The 17,680-nt window shown below is 39.1% G+C and overlaps 1 protein-coding gene across 7 annotated transcripts in view; it reads left to right on the plus strand.

Moving 5' to 3' along the window:
• Positions 1 to 17,680, plus strand: part of IL1RL1 (interleukin 1 receptor like 1) — a 30,791-nt gene that overhangs the window by 12,055 nt on the left and 1,056 nt on the right. For 3 of the 7 annotated variants that reach the window (XM_035316310.1, XM_035316303.1, XM_035316316.1), the window contains exons 9-11: positions 6,235 to 6,378; positions 7,029 to 7,187; positions 10,370 to 10,840. In XM_035316310.1, the coding sequence (XP_035172201.1) occupies positions 6,235 to 6,378; positions 7,029 to 7,187; positions 10,370 to 10,716 (650 nt within the window). In that variant the 3' untranslated portion in view covers positions 10,717 to 10,840. Of the gene's footprint in view, positions 1 to 659; positions 1,061 to 6,234; positions 6,379 to 7,028; positions 7,188 to 10,369; positions 10,841 to 14,800; positions 14,948 to 15,992; positions 16,326 to 16,925; positions 17,091 to 17,680 lie in introns of those variants that run through there. The other 4 variants (XM_035316335.1, XM_035316326.1, XM_035316342.1 and 1 more) reach the window with 4 other exon arrangements.

The raw sequence follows: 17,680 nt of genomic DNA on the forward strand, positions 1-17,680 counted from the left end.
CCTTGAGATGGATTCTTATGGAAGGAATGGTGGGTGGTCAATGGTTTCCTCTTTTATCCCTTCAGGTGGGCCAAACCACCTTGAGAAGAAATCCACAGCCTTTAAGAGGGTTTAGTTTTCTATGAGAAAATGGTGGAAAGATCAAAATCAAGTTTATTGTGATCACAGGGTTTGCACAATTACATGTCCTACTGTACTCTTGACTGTTGATATTTGTCTACAGGATTATGGCTTCAAGCAGAGTCATATTTCTGTGCTGCAGCCTAGACTAGAAGGGAGGTAGTTGATTTATAACAAAGAAGGGAGCATCACTGAGGAGGATAGCCTAGAATTCCCCAAGGAAAGGTGAGAGGGGATGTGCTGGCTGGGTGTTATCAGGTGAGTGAGAGCGTGGCTTCTCTCAGGAGGCTGGGCATGTGTCAGCCTTGTGCCAAGTTATGAGTGTGGGAATGTACTTACCACGGAGGGGAAGGAAACTGAGTAACACTTCCTGTTCACTCTAGTTCAGGCAATGCAATCATTTATAGACCCTATACTGCAAACTAGAAGTAGGAAAGGCTGCATGAAGGAACAAGTATCTTTGATATTCCATATTTGTGAAGTGATTCATGAAATCTTATTTCTGCTGCAGACAAATCTTATTTTATTTTTATCCATAGGTGGTCAGTAAATGTTCAGGAAAGCTCTTGACTGTGACCGCCTTTGCTGCCGCCTATTTTATGTGGATGTCTGTGCCATTCTTGTTGCTGCTATTGTCAGGATGCCTGCTTCTGCTACTCCTCATCACTGTTGGTGTAAGCAAGGCTAAATCCAGAAATGGCTTTGTGCTACGTTAATTTTCTTTACTTGCTCCTCATATAGCTCAGCAATATTTATGCTAAAACAATGACAGCTTGCCTCTAAATATAATAAAAATGCTGCATAGATGTCTTGTGCCTCACATCTTGTAAATGTGTAATAAAGACATGCACTCTTCTTTTTGTTTCTTTTTGTTTTAAATGATTTTTTTTTAATATCTATGGTCATCTCTTAGTTTTTCCTACCGCATAAATCATGTCTCCTAGCTACTGTCCTGTTAGTGTGCTTTTTACACGTTTCCACTCTGTATTGTGATTTTTTTTTTTCCCCAAAGGTATTTAGTATGGGTTACATTGTTATTTGTAGCACAGATCTGTGATAGGAAGTAAGAGACCAACAGATGTTGCATTTACTACTGAAGTTACTTGCGGAGGCATTGCATGGACTAGTTAAATTGTGCTTAGCAGCACAGGTGACAGGTTAGAGAAGGATGAAAAGATGCTGTAGGTAACTGCATTTAAGCTCCTCTGCTTGAATCTGTTCTGTCTTACAGTCTTCAAAAATGCTGAATTACTGATTTAACTCACCACATAGAAATTTTCCTGGGAAACCAGGAATTAAATCCAATCTTCTCAGTCATAATCAAATACTTTAAGTCCTAGCTCATTGTTAGCAGTACCTTTATAACAAATTTTAGCAATTTGATTTGTTAACAGTTGTCATCTACATAAGAATTAAAAGTTGCCAGAGAGGAGTGAAGAGAAAATACGGGGTTTCTGTCAGAGTCAGCTGTTTGGTTTTGTCTCCATGACAAACAAAAATACTAAATACTGCCAGGAAAGGACAATACGAAACCCTTCCTTCAAAACTATTTCCTGTCTTTTCTCTCCCGGCTTTGCCTGTGGCTGTTGGTATCTTCTAACTCCTTTATTAACACTCGTTCATAAAAAATACTTTTAAGTCTCATAATACTTTTGGAAGCAACCTGAAACTATTAGCCAATGATATGGGCTGTCTCATTTCCTCTAGATCTTTCAGTCCTGTGCCTCCATTTATAATTCCAGAGATGGTGATCATCCCATGTTTTACATTCTCCCCCTGCCACAGGACACAATCTCTGATGTGCTCTGAGATCATCTCCATAACTTCTCTCTGGTCAGTGTGAGGAATTTGCAAAAGGTTTTCATTACATTTCTTCCTCCTTTCCTGGCCAAGATGTAGCTAGTCTTGCTGGACACCTGGCAAGAGGCAGCAACTCTGCCTGCATCTAAACTAGGTTGCCCTCCACAGCCGCTTATCTCTCATGCTGGAAGATACCACCTCCTTGCACCACAGTGCTGGTGTCCAAGCCAGCTCAGATCACTGATAACTGCAGTGGGTAAATGCTTACGAAAGTAGCACTGCTGTCAGGGGTGGGGTGGGAGGTGGCACGACACCATTAACCCCTGACAGGGAAGCCATGACAAGTGGAGAAACACTGGAAGTTTTAACTCTTTCTACCAGCAGAGCTCAATCAGGACAAGAACATTACCTCAGCATCACATCTAATCTGTCTTCTCAGGAATTTAGAGGCAGTCAGAATATCTCCCAAGTGTTTACCTTTTTATTAACAAATAAATTGCCACTGGCTTCTAGTTCCCCATAAAATCACAGAATCACAGAAGGGTTTGATTTGGAAGGGACCTTAAAGATCATCTAATTCCAACCACCCTGCCATGGGCAAGGGTACCTCTCACCAGACCAGGTTGCCCAAAGCCCCAACCAGCCTGGCCTTGAACACCTCCAGGGATGGGGCATCCACAGCTTCTCTGGGCAACCTGTGCCAGCCTCTTTTCATAGAAGAGGTGCTCCAGCTTTTTGATCATTTTTGTGTCTCTTTGGACTCATTCTATAGGTCCTTTTTGTGCTGGGGCCCCCAGAGGTGAACACAGGTCTCCAGGTGGGGTCTCACAAGAGCAGAGCAGAAGGGGAGAATCACCTCCTTTGCCCTGCTGGCCGTGCTTCTTTTGATGCATCCCAGGATATAGTTGGATTTCTGGGCTGCAAGTGCATATTGCTGGCTCATGTTGAGATTCTTCTTCATTCAGGGCTAGTTAAATAATCTGTGGTTGTGTTTCATGGGCCTGACACACAAATATTGTCTTATCTCCCCCTGGGAATTGCTCAATTCTCATCAGCAAAGAAGACTAAAATGCCTGGGGTACCACAAATCCTTCTGGTGTGAATACTCTGCTCTGGAGAATGCCTGAAATTCCAGTCATTCTGGGCAGAAATAGAGTTCAGCCCAACACATCAGGTCTGTTTTTTCTCAAAGTTATTTGATGCTGTACCTAACATTTTACCTGATAAAATGAGATAAAAAGATGTGGACAGGAATTCCAGATCCAAACCTATGTCTTTACTATCTGGAAGTGTGTTTTCCTTAGAAACCAAATTTACAAAAAGATGCAGTTCTTCCAGAGTCTGTCAGGAGATGCATTCAAATATTCTTTTCTGACTTGTTCTCCCTGGCCTCTCAAATACTGCTTCTTGTGATCTGATAGTTCTGTGTTCCCATTGCTCTTAAATATCACTAAATAGTATTAAAATACAGTCAGCTCATGAACTTTCTGCTACTAAATGACGCAGTGAAGTCAAATCAAGCAGCAGGATTTGGTCAGTCTTGTTCAAGGCCTCCAAAAGTGGCTTCTGGCCTTTGTCCCCATTGTACTGAATATAGTTGATTTATTCCAGAGCAGCGAGAGGCTGAGTCAGCCTTACTGGGAACTGAAACTGCTCTTCCAGAAAGACTCCTGTGGGGATTCTTGTCTGAGGCTTTAAAAGTTTTATAAGCACAGGGAATTTATCGCTTTTTTTTTTTTTTTTTTTTTTTTTTTTTTTTTTTTCCAGACTTGGGTCTAATCACTGCAAGGCCAAATGTAAACAGCTCGTTTTAGGTTCATAATTGTTGTTGTTGGAACCTGTTTCTTTTCTATTTGTTTTCTAAACAATTGCAGATCTCCTAGTCCTTGTGGGGGTATTTTTCATCAGGTGCCTGATGGCTGGATGTTTCTTTCTCCCTTTAAATGGCAAAGAAAGAAACAAGAAGAGTGAAAATCATGTCAGATTTGTCTCCTTTCCTACTACAGGAACTGGAAAAAGTACTTGCAAAACCTTTGTTTATCTAGCTTTTCAGTGTCATTTCTCAGGGATTTATTAATTAATGCTTTAATTTAAGGTTGTCTCCAGAAATACTGCTCCGTGTACTACCTTATTCACCATATCCTAGAGAAGCCAGGGAACCTGTAAATCTTAATATATGAGACTCTTCACTGCTATATATTTAATCCTATTTCATTCACTTAGGGCAAGTCCATGAGAAGCTCTGGAATTGCTTCTTGGTGGTGGCAGTCTGTGCATTCACCTGGTAGCTTGCTGGCTGCATGAAATCTGCAACTAGTTCCACTGTGTCTTGCTGCCTCTTTTGTAGAGGAAATTGAGACTGGCCCAACAGACTGCTGTGACGTGTAGCTCCTCAGGTGCTGGTGAACAGCCTGTTGCTGCAGCCACATGTGTTTTGTGTATGTTTTGTAGGCAGAGGGAGGCAAAGCCCTGAAAATCTGATCCCTGCTCTGAATGCATAAGGCTTGTCTGGGTAGAGTTGCTACCAGCACATGTGAGCACCGTCCACCAGCTGAGATGTTGTAAAGGGTGTCTCCAGTGTGAGAGCCAGACCCCCAAATTAGTACTGCCAGAATGCCTGTATTTCAATTTATGTGTGGCCAACACTCAATGGAGTATTCCTTTCCTCAGCCAAGGTAGCCTGAGATTGCAGCATACCTCAAATTTCATTGTAAGACTGAAGGGATGGTTCTAGCCATACACAGAACCAAGTTATTGCATCAGGCAATTGCTATAGTTGCTACATTGTACTAAAAAATATATTAATGTTGTCACTTTTATGCACTTTAAAAGTCACTTTTATGTGATAGACTATCTGGACTTTTTCATGTGCCTTTCTGTTGGGGTAAAAGTCTGTCACCCACTCTGACTCTTCTGGAAGTATACATTTTTTAATCCAAATCTTTTTAGTGATTTGAATCACAGGAAAGTCCCCAAAGTGGTTGCATTATTACAGCTATAGGACAATGAATCATCATGATGGACAGGAATAAATAGATTAAGAAGGTGGACTGCAAATGAAACCCTCCTAACTGGTTTATCTATCAGAGAAAAATATGTATGGAACTGCTCTGAATCTATATGTTAAAACCATGTGGAATTAGTTTGGGTATCTTTTATTTGCTTTGAAGCATATTTCTACTATGACGCAATTTTTGTTAATCTTCCATCCAAGAGAATAATGTTTCCTCTTTGAGTAATTGCTGTATAAATTGCTTGATATTTGAATTTCAAACTTGGCTATCTAGAATTCACAGTGTTTTCTATACCAAATACTGTGTGAATTCAGTATGTCTGGGACATAGGTCAAAAATATCTCTTCAGCTTTGTGGCTGTAATAATCCGAGGATTAAGCTTCCAGCTTTCTAAACTAGAGAGAGCACACAATGACCTCACTTCTACCTCCCATCATCTTTTTCTGCAGCAGAACCAGATGTCATCTAGAGGCTGTGCACATCTAGACTGACTTCTGCTATGTGAATCACAGAGAGAGAGGAGAAACAGGCAATTACAGGAAAATATCTGACTGGATTGCTATAGAAATATAGCTGTTCCTTAGAAGAGCGATCTTTAGCACAATCTTATCCTAGACTGTGAGCATACGATAGCACAGAGCTGATGACAGCCATCTTTGATAGCTTTCATCTCCGAGGAAGAGGTGATCAGATTAAGGAGCTCTTCCTTGAGGGAAGCTGGAACTGCAGCGGGTGACTTCTTTCTTCCCAGTTTTCCTTACTCATCATTGTTTTTTTATGCTCTTTGACCCTCAAAGGAAAAGGAGGAGGAGAATCTCATCTGCCACCGCCATAATTTATCTTATTTTTACAGCCGGACTTGTTCTGTTTTCCTGCTTGTCTTGCGTACTTTGTTCTTATCTTGCAGATTTTATTATTTACACATGTTTCTCCATACCCTGTTTGTACAACAATGCCCCAAGCCTCTGCTTGCCCCTGCGTGGACACTTACTAGTGTCAGGCTTGGGCTCAACTGCCTTGCAAAGTGATTGAACATTGTTGTTGAGCAAAATACTTATAAACATTGCTGCCAGCTGTGGCATTTAATGCACTTTGGTCTGGGTGCAACACCTATAGATATTAATTGTATACTGCTCGGTACACTTCTGCTTCAGGGTTTCAACAGGCCTCTGTGCTGGCTACATCACCTGGGGAAGGTAAAGGTCTTGTCTTCTCAGTTGTGAACTCCTTAAAACCATAGCAGATGTAAAGATATGAGAAGCTAAGGCTGCAGCTAACACTTCATTTCTCTTCTTTGCAGCAGATCATCCCAATGTCCTCATGATTGTTGGATTTCTAGTACTGCTAGTGATAGTAGCAGTCTCTGTTGTACTTTATCAATTCTTCCGAATTGATATTGTCCTATTTTATCGGGAGATATTTCAGCCCTACTCAGTCAAAGATGGTGAGTAAGCATTTCACAAGAAAGTTTAAAGGAAAGGGCAAATCACGTGGAAACAGATAAATCTGATAGTTGTTTACTAACTCAAATGACACTTGAGCCTTATTCTTCACTTTCTCATGCTTCTTGAAATCATTTATATAAGGGGGAACAAGCATAGTTCTAGTAGTGCCTTGCATTCACTGCAGAACCATGTATTGGTTCTGTAATGATGTATTGCATAAACAAAGAATTCAATCCTGGTTTCACTTTTTTTTTTTTTTTAATAAAAATATTTGTCACAAAATATTGAGTGACAATGAAAATCTGACTTAACAGCCTATTATTCCACTGAAATAACAAACAATGAGACTTATCTCTATTTCATGCTAATATGCATTGATTAATTTAACTCTTACTTTATACAGCTTAAGATACAGCTTTCAGAATGCAACAGTCAAATTCTCCAAAGCGGCAAATGCATGGAAAACACAAAAAGAGCACAGTCTCTGATTTCCAAACATGTATCCAAAGATGCACATCATTATAATTATCAGGAAGATCTACTTCAATCTATTTCAAAAACTGTATAGTTGTTATTTTACTCAGCTTTTACAATAGCCAACTCTAATTCATGTTAACAGAAGGCACTTTCCTCTTGCTCTACCTTGCAGATGGGAAGATATATGACGCATATGTGATCTACCCCAGAAGCTACGGCAATGAAGCTAATTTTGTGGAATATTTTGTACACCAAATTATGCCAGATATCCTAGAAAATAAATGTGGATATAAATTATGCATTTATGGAAGAGATACATATCCTGGAGAAGGTGAGTTTCAACTCAGATAATGTACTGCATTACTTGTTAAGTTGGAACAAGTTGTGTTTCAAGACCCTTTCAGGAGTACAGAGTATCCCAGCAGCTGTGTGTCTAATGTGTCAGGCAGGGTGACACAATGGCACTTTGTGCTTGTTGGTTTTCTATGAAAAGCAAGCTGTAGGTTGGGGACAGAAATTGTTTATCAACTTCTTGGGTGATGCAGGAAATGTGACTTGAAGTGTGACTCTCAGACATACACCTGCTCTTTGGGTAGTGTAACTCTGCATTGCCACTATCTGGACAAAGCCATGACAAACCATGCACGAGTAGGCCTACAAGATACCAAAGAGAAGAAAACCACAAAGTTGAAGAATTAACCTTGCTGTTATCACTCAGGGTTTTTCAACCTGTGGCAAAGGATGTCACAGTTACAGGAAGTTCAGATTCTGTTCACAGAGGTGACCTACTTTCACTTTGTACAATTCCCAGTGCTACTTCAAAAGACAATCTGTGTTCTCTGTTCCCATGGCCTTGTCATCCAAAATGAATTTGTGTTAATTAATTTGTGTTAATTTTCACATGGACAACCCTACACTCTCTCTTATATTAGCTGTCATCTAGATATTACCTGCTTTCCTCCAGGGCTTAATTGCCTGTCTTGTGCTGTGCTGTTCTGTGGACCACATGTTCTCTTCTTATCAGGAAACAGGCATGAAACCAAAGATAGCCCATTCTGAGTTATGCATTTCTAAAATCATCTGCATTGGATCAGATGTGACTCATCTGCCCAGAGCTGGGCCAAGATCCTTGATGTCCTCTTCTGACAAGTGGCAAAAGTTCTGCCTGGCCTTGAGAAAAAACACTGCAACAAAAATGAAACAAACAAACAAACAAACAAAACCAACCAAACAAACCAAAACAACAACAACAAAAACCTACTGATCCAGACTATAGCTAGCATGTCAGTTTCAGAATAAGGAACTAACACTGGCCCACAAAGATGTTAATGGCAAAAATTTATGCCACCTGCTCAGGGGATATTTTGTTTTGGGATGGTACTCTTAAACTTTCCTGGAGGAAATGGAGCATAGCATGCAACTGAAATGCAGACTGGGACTAACAGGGACTCTCTTGGCTGAAAACAAAGACATTTTCATTGTGCAAAGGCATGAATGAATGCCTGTAATCCAGGCAGAATGGAGACTCACTGAGCCAGCCTTGGACAATGAATAAATCATTTTTTGACTCATTCAGACTGATTTTACTAAAAGTGTCCTGAGCACTGTTGTCTTTTTCTCTTGATGTTTATATTCACAGCCTTCTGCTTTTGTCTTCCTTGTCCACTTTCAAGTCCCCAAATACTTCCACTTGGGTGGAAATCTGTTCAGAATCAATCTGTCATGGGGAGCACTTAAAAGTTCCCTGCTTCCAGGCAGATGGACTTTATACATACAATCCCCACTCTTGTTTACCATGATCTTGATCTTGATACTTTTATCATCAGATTTCCAAATCCAAAACCTTACAGTTAAAATATGCTGAACACAGAGTAAATCAGGAGTATTATCAGCAAATACCACTGAGTTACTTCAAACTTACCCGAATATGTATCATATCATTTGATGAATCATATTTTTCACTGTTAAACTCCATGTATTTCCAGAAAAAGAAATGCAGCAAGGATATAAAATGGGATTGTTATTTGAAGAAGAGTTCATGACTCTTAGTTCCAGAGCAAAGCTTTGTAATTTGTAACTTTTGCTCTTCCAGTAATAAAAAAGATGAAGAGAATGACTCAACCGACAAACAGCACTATACAGCTGTTGGACTCCCATTGGTTTTCCTAAATTCACTTTTTGTTGTTGTTGTTTCCTGTTCTTACTGATTAAAGGCATTTTCTGTGACTTATCTGTTGTCTGAAAGAGGTGTAAATGCAAGTATTAACCAGCAAAAGGAAGAGGTTTCTGCTCCATTCTTTTCATGGTCCCATTGGCTTGCCCCAACTACATTCCTTGACACAGAATCTAACTGTCAGAGCACTGTCAGAGCTGCAGTATCTATAACACACACACACACACAAAGAGAAAAAATAACATTAAAATGATCATAAGAATGATGATAGTTCACTGCACCAATGTTCTGTGCAGCCAAGTGCCCTATCTTCAGCAGTAACCACGGGCAAATGACTGGAAAAGACTCTAAGAAAAGTCTCTTCCTGACCCAGGAATTGCAAGTGCTGGGCCTCTCTGAGTCTGAGAAGACCCTTGAAATGGCCTGGCAACCTCTAGCAAAGGAAAAGAGGTCACATATGCAGGTGATAGATAATGTCTCTTAAAGAGTGCCTTTATTAAATGGCTGTTACATCAAAATTCCTTAGCTCAGCTACCACTTTTGGGATTCTTTGGCCCAGCAGCACATACTTCCAGTAAAACAATTCAATTTCCCTTCTGCAGACCGCAGGAAACTCTTCTAACTGGGACGAGTATTTCACCAGATAGGTACTCATCTGCAGTGTTCTTCTCACGGACAGCAGGTCATTGAGAAAAGCAGATCCTAGATGTGGAGCTTTCTGAGCTGGTCCAGAGCTTGAGTTTCGCAGGTACAACACAGCCAACATCACAGTCCCAACTGTCCCTAACAGCTTTTCAGTGGGAAACAAAAACACCTTTAGTCATGATGATGATCAGATGCCCTGCAAGTCTGTATCCAGCCCTGTTGGGTTAACGTATAAATGAGCACGCTATAGCTCAGGAGTATTAGCACTCCCTCTACAGGAAAATAAGCCTCTTAGAAGTAAATCACCCAAATGGCTCCAAATGGTTATTTTTCATGGGTAAGTATTGAAGGATTGTTTTTTAGAGCACTAAACTGAAAGAATATGATTCCTTACATGCAAATTATTGTCCAAGCACAAATTTGATGTAATACAGATCTACTGAGCTTGACCCGTGGATTAGAAATTCCTAACAATTCCTAACAGTGGTGAAAATATTAAGATTTCAGCTAAAGAAAACGTCTGAAAGGAAACTGATTACTGTGAGTTTTTCAAGCTCTTTTTCTAATGAATAAACCGTATCTGACTGAAGTGAGACAGGTTTCTTTTGGTTGAAAAGCAATGGAAATGAAATGCCTATGCACAAAAGAGTCTATAAAAGAAATTTCAGTCTCAGCATTTTCTTGTGCATTGCTAGATAAAGCCAGTGCAGTTGAGACGAGGATACAGAAGAGCAGACGGCTGATCATCCTTCTAACACACCAGTTGCTTAATTGTAAAGAATTCGCTTATGATCAACATGTGGCTTTATACGATGCCCTCATTCAAAACAATACAAAGGTGATCCTGCTGGAAATGGAGACGATGGAGACGTATGAGACTCTTCAGGAATCTCTTAAATATATAATCAAGAAACAAGGTACTGTCAAATGGAAAGAGCAGTACACTGTGCACCCACAGTCATCCAATTCTAAGTTCTGGAAACGTGTGAGGTACCTTATGCCACTGAGACTCAGGTCGTCATGCTCAGTTAATGCTGGATGAACAGTCTGTCTAAGAAAGCTCTAGTATGCTGTCAGGTCAAACCCTACACCTGCAGCTTCTTTTGCTTTCAGTAGGAACATTATTTTGCAGTTTGGATGTCTGGCTGCATTTTTTTTTCACCTTTTTTTTTGTGGAGGAAGGTCTTTGGGGCTGAGGGAAGTCCGTGGGGCTTTGAGAATTCTGCAAATGAATTATTCCTGATGGTGTACAAAATTTTGCATATCATTGGAAACAAACCTACTTCTACTCTTCCTATATGTACTTGGATATATAACTGAAAGTTTTGATTCTCAATAGTTGAATATTCTGTAGGTTTACTTTACCTTTCTAATGTGGTTGATCAAACATAAACACCTTCTATATTACTTGATTAGAAAGTATAATGTTACAGTTTTCTTCATTTTATCCACCATGTGTTTGTTTTTGCTTCAATAGTCATACTTCTATCACGAAAATTTTTAAATTTTTAATTAAAAATATATATTTTTTTCTTTAGTAGGGATGCTTCAGTAAAAGCTCTTTTGAGATTAATGTGAATAGAGTGTTTTTAAAAAGTGCAGTGTTAAAGAAAGTGCATACATACTGTTTGACTGACATATATATGCATTTATATATACATAAATACATTTATGTATACATAAATGAATCTCATACAAAGGGGAAGTTATCTTATAGAGCTATTAGAAAGTGATTTTGAGATTAAAGATACACATATTTAAATTCTTATAGCTAGTAGTATTTTAAATCTTTCAGGCATGATAGACCGTATTGTTACTAGTACTACCTGATGCAAATAACATTTTAAATTTTATGTTATATAAATATATATATATTGTACATGGCTAGCATTCCTTTAAGCTACTGAAAAAAAATAGAGACTTACTGCAATTTTATAACTGCCAGTATCTTTTTTTTTTTTTTCCTGCTTTGATGTTATGCCTGGTTTTACTTTGTTCTGACAGAGAATGGCCTGAGATGCAAAGGTCAGAGTAAAATCCCCTCTGAGTGCAGGGGTGCATGATCAAAGCATATTCTAGTGCATATATCCTTGGGAAGTTTAATGTTTTTGGGTTCTAAAAACAGGAATTTTCTTACAGTCAGTGAAGGTTTGTTTTTGAGCTTCAGATCAGCTGCAGAGATGGACTTGAAAAGAGAAAATCAGATACAGAATATCTAATGTTACCAAGTTCTTTTATTGTACCTTGTAGGTTTTTATTGAATATGAAACTTCAGACCTATGGATGGCTATTTGGAATAGGAAGAACATGTATGAAATACATGTGTACATTTTTCTTTCAATGTGAAATAAAGGTCAATGGCAAACTAAAGAGCTTTTCATTGATTTGTTATATTTTCAAATGCTGGTGAATGTGAAGTCATCACTCACTGCACCACAACTGTAAAACATATAATGCTGCATTTTATTACTGCCTTACTAAACCATCTGCAGTACTGGGACCCATTCCTAAAGGGCCCTCTATTTCCCCTTCACTGTTTTAGGAAGATCCACAAAATGTATTTTTGTAACGTAAGAGATTTGGTTTATTACAGACTCAATTGGGGTTTTGATAGTTCTTATGGTAAGAACTTTCACAAAAAGAATACTAATACTAAGTCATGTATAAAGGCAGGAAAGCCTGTTGGTTTTCACTATGAAGACTTTTCATAGGAATTTCTGATCAAGACAAAATATGCATTTTCAATACTATTACAATTTTTTAATAGAGATTCTGTAGTAGGCACTTATGAGAAAGAAAGGAAAATAACCAGTTATCTATCTTGGAAACAAATTCTGGGGTGAATTTTGAACCTGGAAAAGAGTTGTGGAGGAGAAGGTAGGATGAGGAAATGCAGGGAGACTACAAATAACTGGATTATTCTGAAATATGGGGATATCTTATTGACTTCTCTTCAGTTGTTGACTTCAGGCCTGTGGTTAGGATGGTGAAAAACAAACCCCCTAAATGGATCTTGTGGTGGCAATCTTTTTGCATTAAACCTCACGGCCAACAAATTACAAAAAATAAAACATAAAAAGAAAAAAATACCAAAAATGCCTGAGAACTCTTAATGTGGTTTATCAATAGTGAACAGTATTATAGCCTTGACAGAAAGAAAAGGGGTAAATTCTGAGAGTGGCAAAGACCTTTTACCAAGCCTAGGGGTGAATATGTCACTGCAGTAATGACAGAGAAATGCAGAAGTTGTTGATTACCTTTATATTCCTTGGTGATTAGTACAGAAATTGGAGATACACACTCAAATTAACATCTATTTATAACTATTTTCACATTTGTAATGTCAAAGAGGCAGTACAAAAAGAATGGTGGTATATTTTTACAATATAAGCAGCTTAATATCTAAATTCTCAAAAACACAAAATTAAAATTGGCATTTTTTATTTCATATTGTGTTGGATACACACAAATTACACCAGGCTACCTGCTTTTATGGACTATCAAAAGAGAATTCTGCCCTGTGTCAAAATCTCTTATTTCACTGTAAAAAGCTTATAAAAGACTCAGTTTGGATGCTTAAAACTTAAACTACATAGAATAAAAATAATTTTGTGGCATAATTAGAACTTCTACCTAGATATTTAATACTTTTTAACTTCTGTTCTGTGCTCCCCTATTTTTGGTACCGTTAAAAAAATGAATCAGGCTATCAGTTTGCTTTCATGCAGTAGAGAAGAGTCAGCGTGCCATCTAGTGGATGAACACCTATCAAAAGATTGTGGCCAACTAGAAATAAATCAATTTAAGAATAACATTAGGAATAATCACAGTGAAAATTTCAGAACCTGCATACTGCTATAATTTCCTGACACCCATACCTGTGAAGAGCATCTCAGAATCTGGCACTGAAAATCCAGTGCTGAATTTCTTATAATATAATGTAATGAAAAAAAATGTAGCATATAACTGCTTTCTGGATACTTCATATTTGACAAGTGTATGGTGAATTGCTGGCAATAAGGAAATACCAAAGAGTCAGGAATGAGCATTGACTTTGTGAACCTCTTGATGTCAGTGGTGAAGCTCCTGGTTTGGCTTCTATGGTAGGAAAACTAGTTCCTGCTAATATGAAGTATGACAATTGTGTGGTTACTGAGCTCTGAAACAGGTTACCCAGAGAGGTTTTGGTGTCTCCTTTCTTGAAGATATTCTGTTCTGGGCAACCTGCTCTAGATGGCCATGCCTGAGCAATGCAGTTGGACCAGACTGTAATCCCAAGGTTCATCAAGTCCAACTCCTGGCTCCACACAGGACCACCCCTCCTACCCCCAAATAATAATAATAATAATAATAATAATCAGGTGTCTGAGAGCATTGTCCAGACCTGGTGACCTCCAGAGGTCCCTTACAGCCTGAATTACTCTGTGATAGTATGATGTGGAGGAAAGTTTGCAAAATCTACAACCTGAATATTCCAGTGATTCTGAAAATCTTATGAGGGTCCTACAGACATGGTATCAGTTAGGAACCTGCTTTTTTGACAACAGGGACAGATAATGCTGAAAAACGATGGACTATAACTTAATGTCAGCTAAGAATTAATGTGGCTGGTATGCAGATATATCAGAGGTAGATTTAGAAAGACCAGATAGACTCAAAGAACACTCAGACTGTGATGACAAGAGCTGGATGTGTTGCTATTTAAGACAGAAACAGTTTCACAGTTCAGGTTTTCATTTAGCACCTGTGAGTCATGTATGGTGGATGGAAAAGTAAGATATGAAAAACTGTGAGAAGTAACTGGTCTTCCACAGCTGATTGGTCAGGTAGTCCAAGCTTCACAGAAAAATAAATTAAAATAAAATAAAATCTGTTTTCAATCTTAGTGTGTGTTTCCATTGTCATCATGGCACTTTCATCATGAGCAGGGTGACACACTGAGCAGCAGTTGTTTTCATTACTGAGTTACATCGCTATTTCAAGGCTATTACTTCTCCAATAAAACTTGTACTATTCTGAGCTAAAAACTGTAAACTTGATTCCATCTGTGTACATTCATACATCTCAAAGCGAGCTATGACATTAGTTGAAATGACTGATTGAACACGGTGCTTTCTGCAATGCGGCTGAAAGTTCAGAAACTTAAGATCATTTTAAAAGGTTATAAAAGCAAATGAATATGAGAACACGTCATGGAAAATGTTGTTGCGAAAGAGAGAATAAAACAGAATAGCTGTTTCCAAACTGTCACTATCAAGTCATAGCTTGTTAAAGTAAGTAACTGATGATATTTGACTGTACAGTTTATTTGTTGTCTGCTAAATTGCTTTCAAACTCATGTAAAATCATTGTCATATTTAGAATATATGTGTTATATATATATGTTTTAGAATCAACCACATAAGAACAATAAACACTGTGAAGCACCTTGTGCACATTTTAAAAGTAGTTACACTGGTTCAGATTCTCAGCTGACTTTCCTAAAGTTGCACTGATTTACATTAGCAAACAGTCTGATTGTGTTTATATGCATATTGCTTAAATCTGTGATGAGGGAAACAAATGAGGTGAGGCAGTGAAACTCTCCAGGGTTTCTTTGCTTCACCTCAGCAGCAAAATATGAAAACTGCTGGCTCTGTGGAATCCCTCCCTTTTTAGTGCAGCTTGCTCATTTCACCTCCAAAGCGACATCTCCTGTTGTTACTGGGAAATTCTGTCCTGGATGAAAAAGGAGAAAAAAAAAAAAAAGAAAAAAAAAAAAAGTGGCCGTCACCAGACAAGTTTCTGAAGCCAAACCATAGAACTACAGAATGGCTTCAGTTGGAAGGGGCTTTAAAAACCATCCAGTTCCGACACCTCTGGAAATAAAAGAAATTCTGAGGTGATGAAAACTTTGCTGCTGCTATCAAAATAACTTAATTTACAAGTGTAATGAGTCATTGTGCAGTAAGTATTGAATAAATCTGTGTGAAGTAAGCAGTGTCAAACGTTCATTTATGCTGGAACATCTGGTTTAAAACCGGCCAGCTGGTGGCACAAGGGTTTCTTTAGAGGTAACTACCCACACCCCTTTCACAACAATGGAATTATAAAATGTTGTGTGTCTTCAAACCTTGCATCACTCTACCCCCAAAAGCAGATGCTGGCACAGAAAAGACAGCAGTGAAATCAGAAGAATCAGATCCACGTGTCAGTAGATCCTTTATAGGATTGCGTGTTTTGCCTTTTCTCTTTTGCTGCGGGTCATAATTTGTGAGGTTTGCTTTTTTTTCCTTCCTCCCCCCCCCCCCCCCCCCCCTTTTTTTTTAATCTTTGCAGAGTATCAGCTTTTCAGCATCCATCCTCAATAGGGGGGGATGGAATTTGTAGCAGAAATAAAAAGATAAAAGCTGCCTTTTTTGGCTTAATATTTATTTAGCTTACGTCCTTAAATCTCCATCCCACTTCCATCACACTTCTTGGAAAGGCGTCCCGCCGCCAGCAGAAGAGCAGAGGAAGCAGCGTTTCGGTTACGAATACCAAAGCCATCACTTCCTTGTGCCCTTTCCTCCTACAAAGGTCGTGAGAGGGAAGAACCCCCTGCTGCTGCCCGCCCCTTCCAACCCCTCCGGCGCGGTGCTGAGCGGTGCTGAGCGGCTCTGGCAGAGCCAGGTAGGGTCCGGGGGCGGCGAGGGGAGAGCAGAGGAAGGGCGGCAGGGTTTGGGGGGCGTGGGTCGGGAGGGGCAGCCCCTGTTCCCCCCACCCCATGCACCTCGGGGGAGCCTCTGGCCGCATCTCTGTGCGGGGATGTGTGCGCTGGGGGGCTCCAGCATTGCCCCGCCGTCGTCCCCAGCACTGCTTATCACCCCTAAGGCCCCCCGGGCTCCACCCCCCGCCCCCCACACAGGACCTTGATGTGCTTCTTCCTTACAATAATTTAGTATTATTTAGTCCTGGAAAGGGCTTATTACATTAGTAATAAGTCCCTCATTGGCACTACAAGGTCGCCCCCCCCTCCCCAGGCTGCCCTGGCCCTTTCCTACACCCCTAGGTGGGAAGAGAATAAATAAATAAATAAATAAATAAATAATAAAAAGATTCCTAAACCATTTATATGTCAGCCCTCAAATGCCTCATTTTAAAAAGTTAATATTCGTTGTTTGCTATACTTTTGCAATCAGTACTTGTAAATTTCTCACTTCTACCTTTTCCATTTTCCTCCCTGCAGTCAACAGTTCAAAGTGACAAATTCTGCTCTTGCTTTTTCAGGAGGTTTTTCAGACTGAGCTGTCTTTGCAATGACTCGCTTACTGAGAGTGATCGCTTTCTGTTTCTGTGATGAATGAAGGTTCAGAAGATTCGTGAGTACAAGTTGTGACCATCTGCAGTTTGGAAGGTTACCTCTGCATCCACTTTCAACTTGGCAAAACCTGCATGGTAAGTAAACACTTATGTTGTTTGAAATGCAGGGAAAATTTTATTTTAACCAATAACTAGATATCCTGGCAGAAAAGTGCTTAGACCTACTAAGGTTAAGATAATTGTTTACTAGATCTTTTTTGCTTTTCTGCATGAATCTTATTTGACTTGTGTATGACTTTCAAGTCCTACTTGAAAAAGACTTAATTTGACAAGAAGCCATCCTTAAAGATGTAAGATTAGTGGTTTCCTCACTTAACCCCAAAATGTTTGTTCAAACAATCTGAGGTTCAGAAGAATCTGATTTTTTAATTCTTTTTTCTGTTTAAAAAAGGAAGTCACAACATTGGGTAGAAATTCAGGTTTCCATAAGTGTTGATCAAAATGAATGATTCGACCAAACTGAAGATCACTCAAGTGTATCAGCACCCTTTCATTCTTCTGGTCATTCTAGGAAAATGAGGAATTTCCTAACAAAGTTAATGATCATTAAACGTACTCAGTTGTCTACTTTATGTGATATCATTAATGCAGTTTGTACAATTTAAAATATTCAGTTTGTTTTAAGATTTTTTTGGATTCACAATGGCACAATGATTTTTAGGAAA

This window comes from Oxyura jamaicensis, chromosome 1, assembly GCF_011077185.1.
Source record: "Oxyura jamaicensis isolate SHBP4307 breed ruddy duck chromosome 1, BPBGC_Ojam_1.0, whole genome shotgun sequence".
In the NCBI taxonomy this organism is placed as follows: Eukaryota; Metazoa; Chordata; class Aves; order Anseriformes; family Anatidae; genus Oxyura; species Oxyura jamaicensis.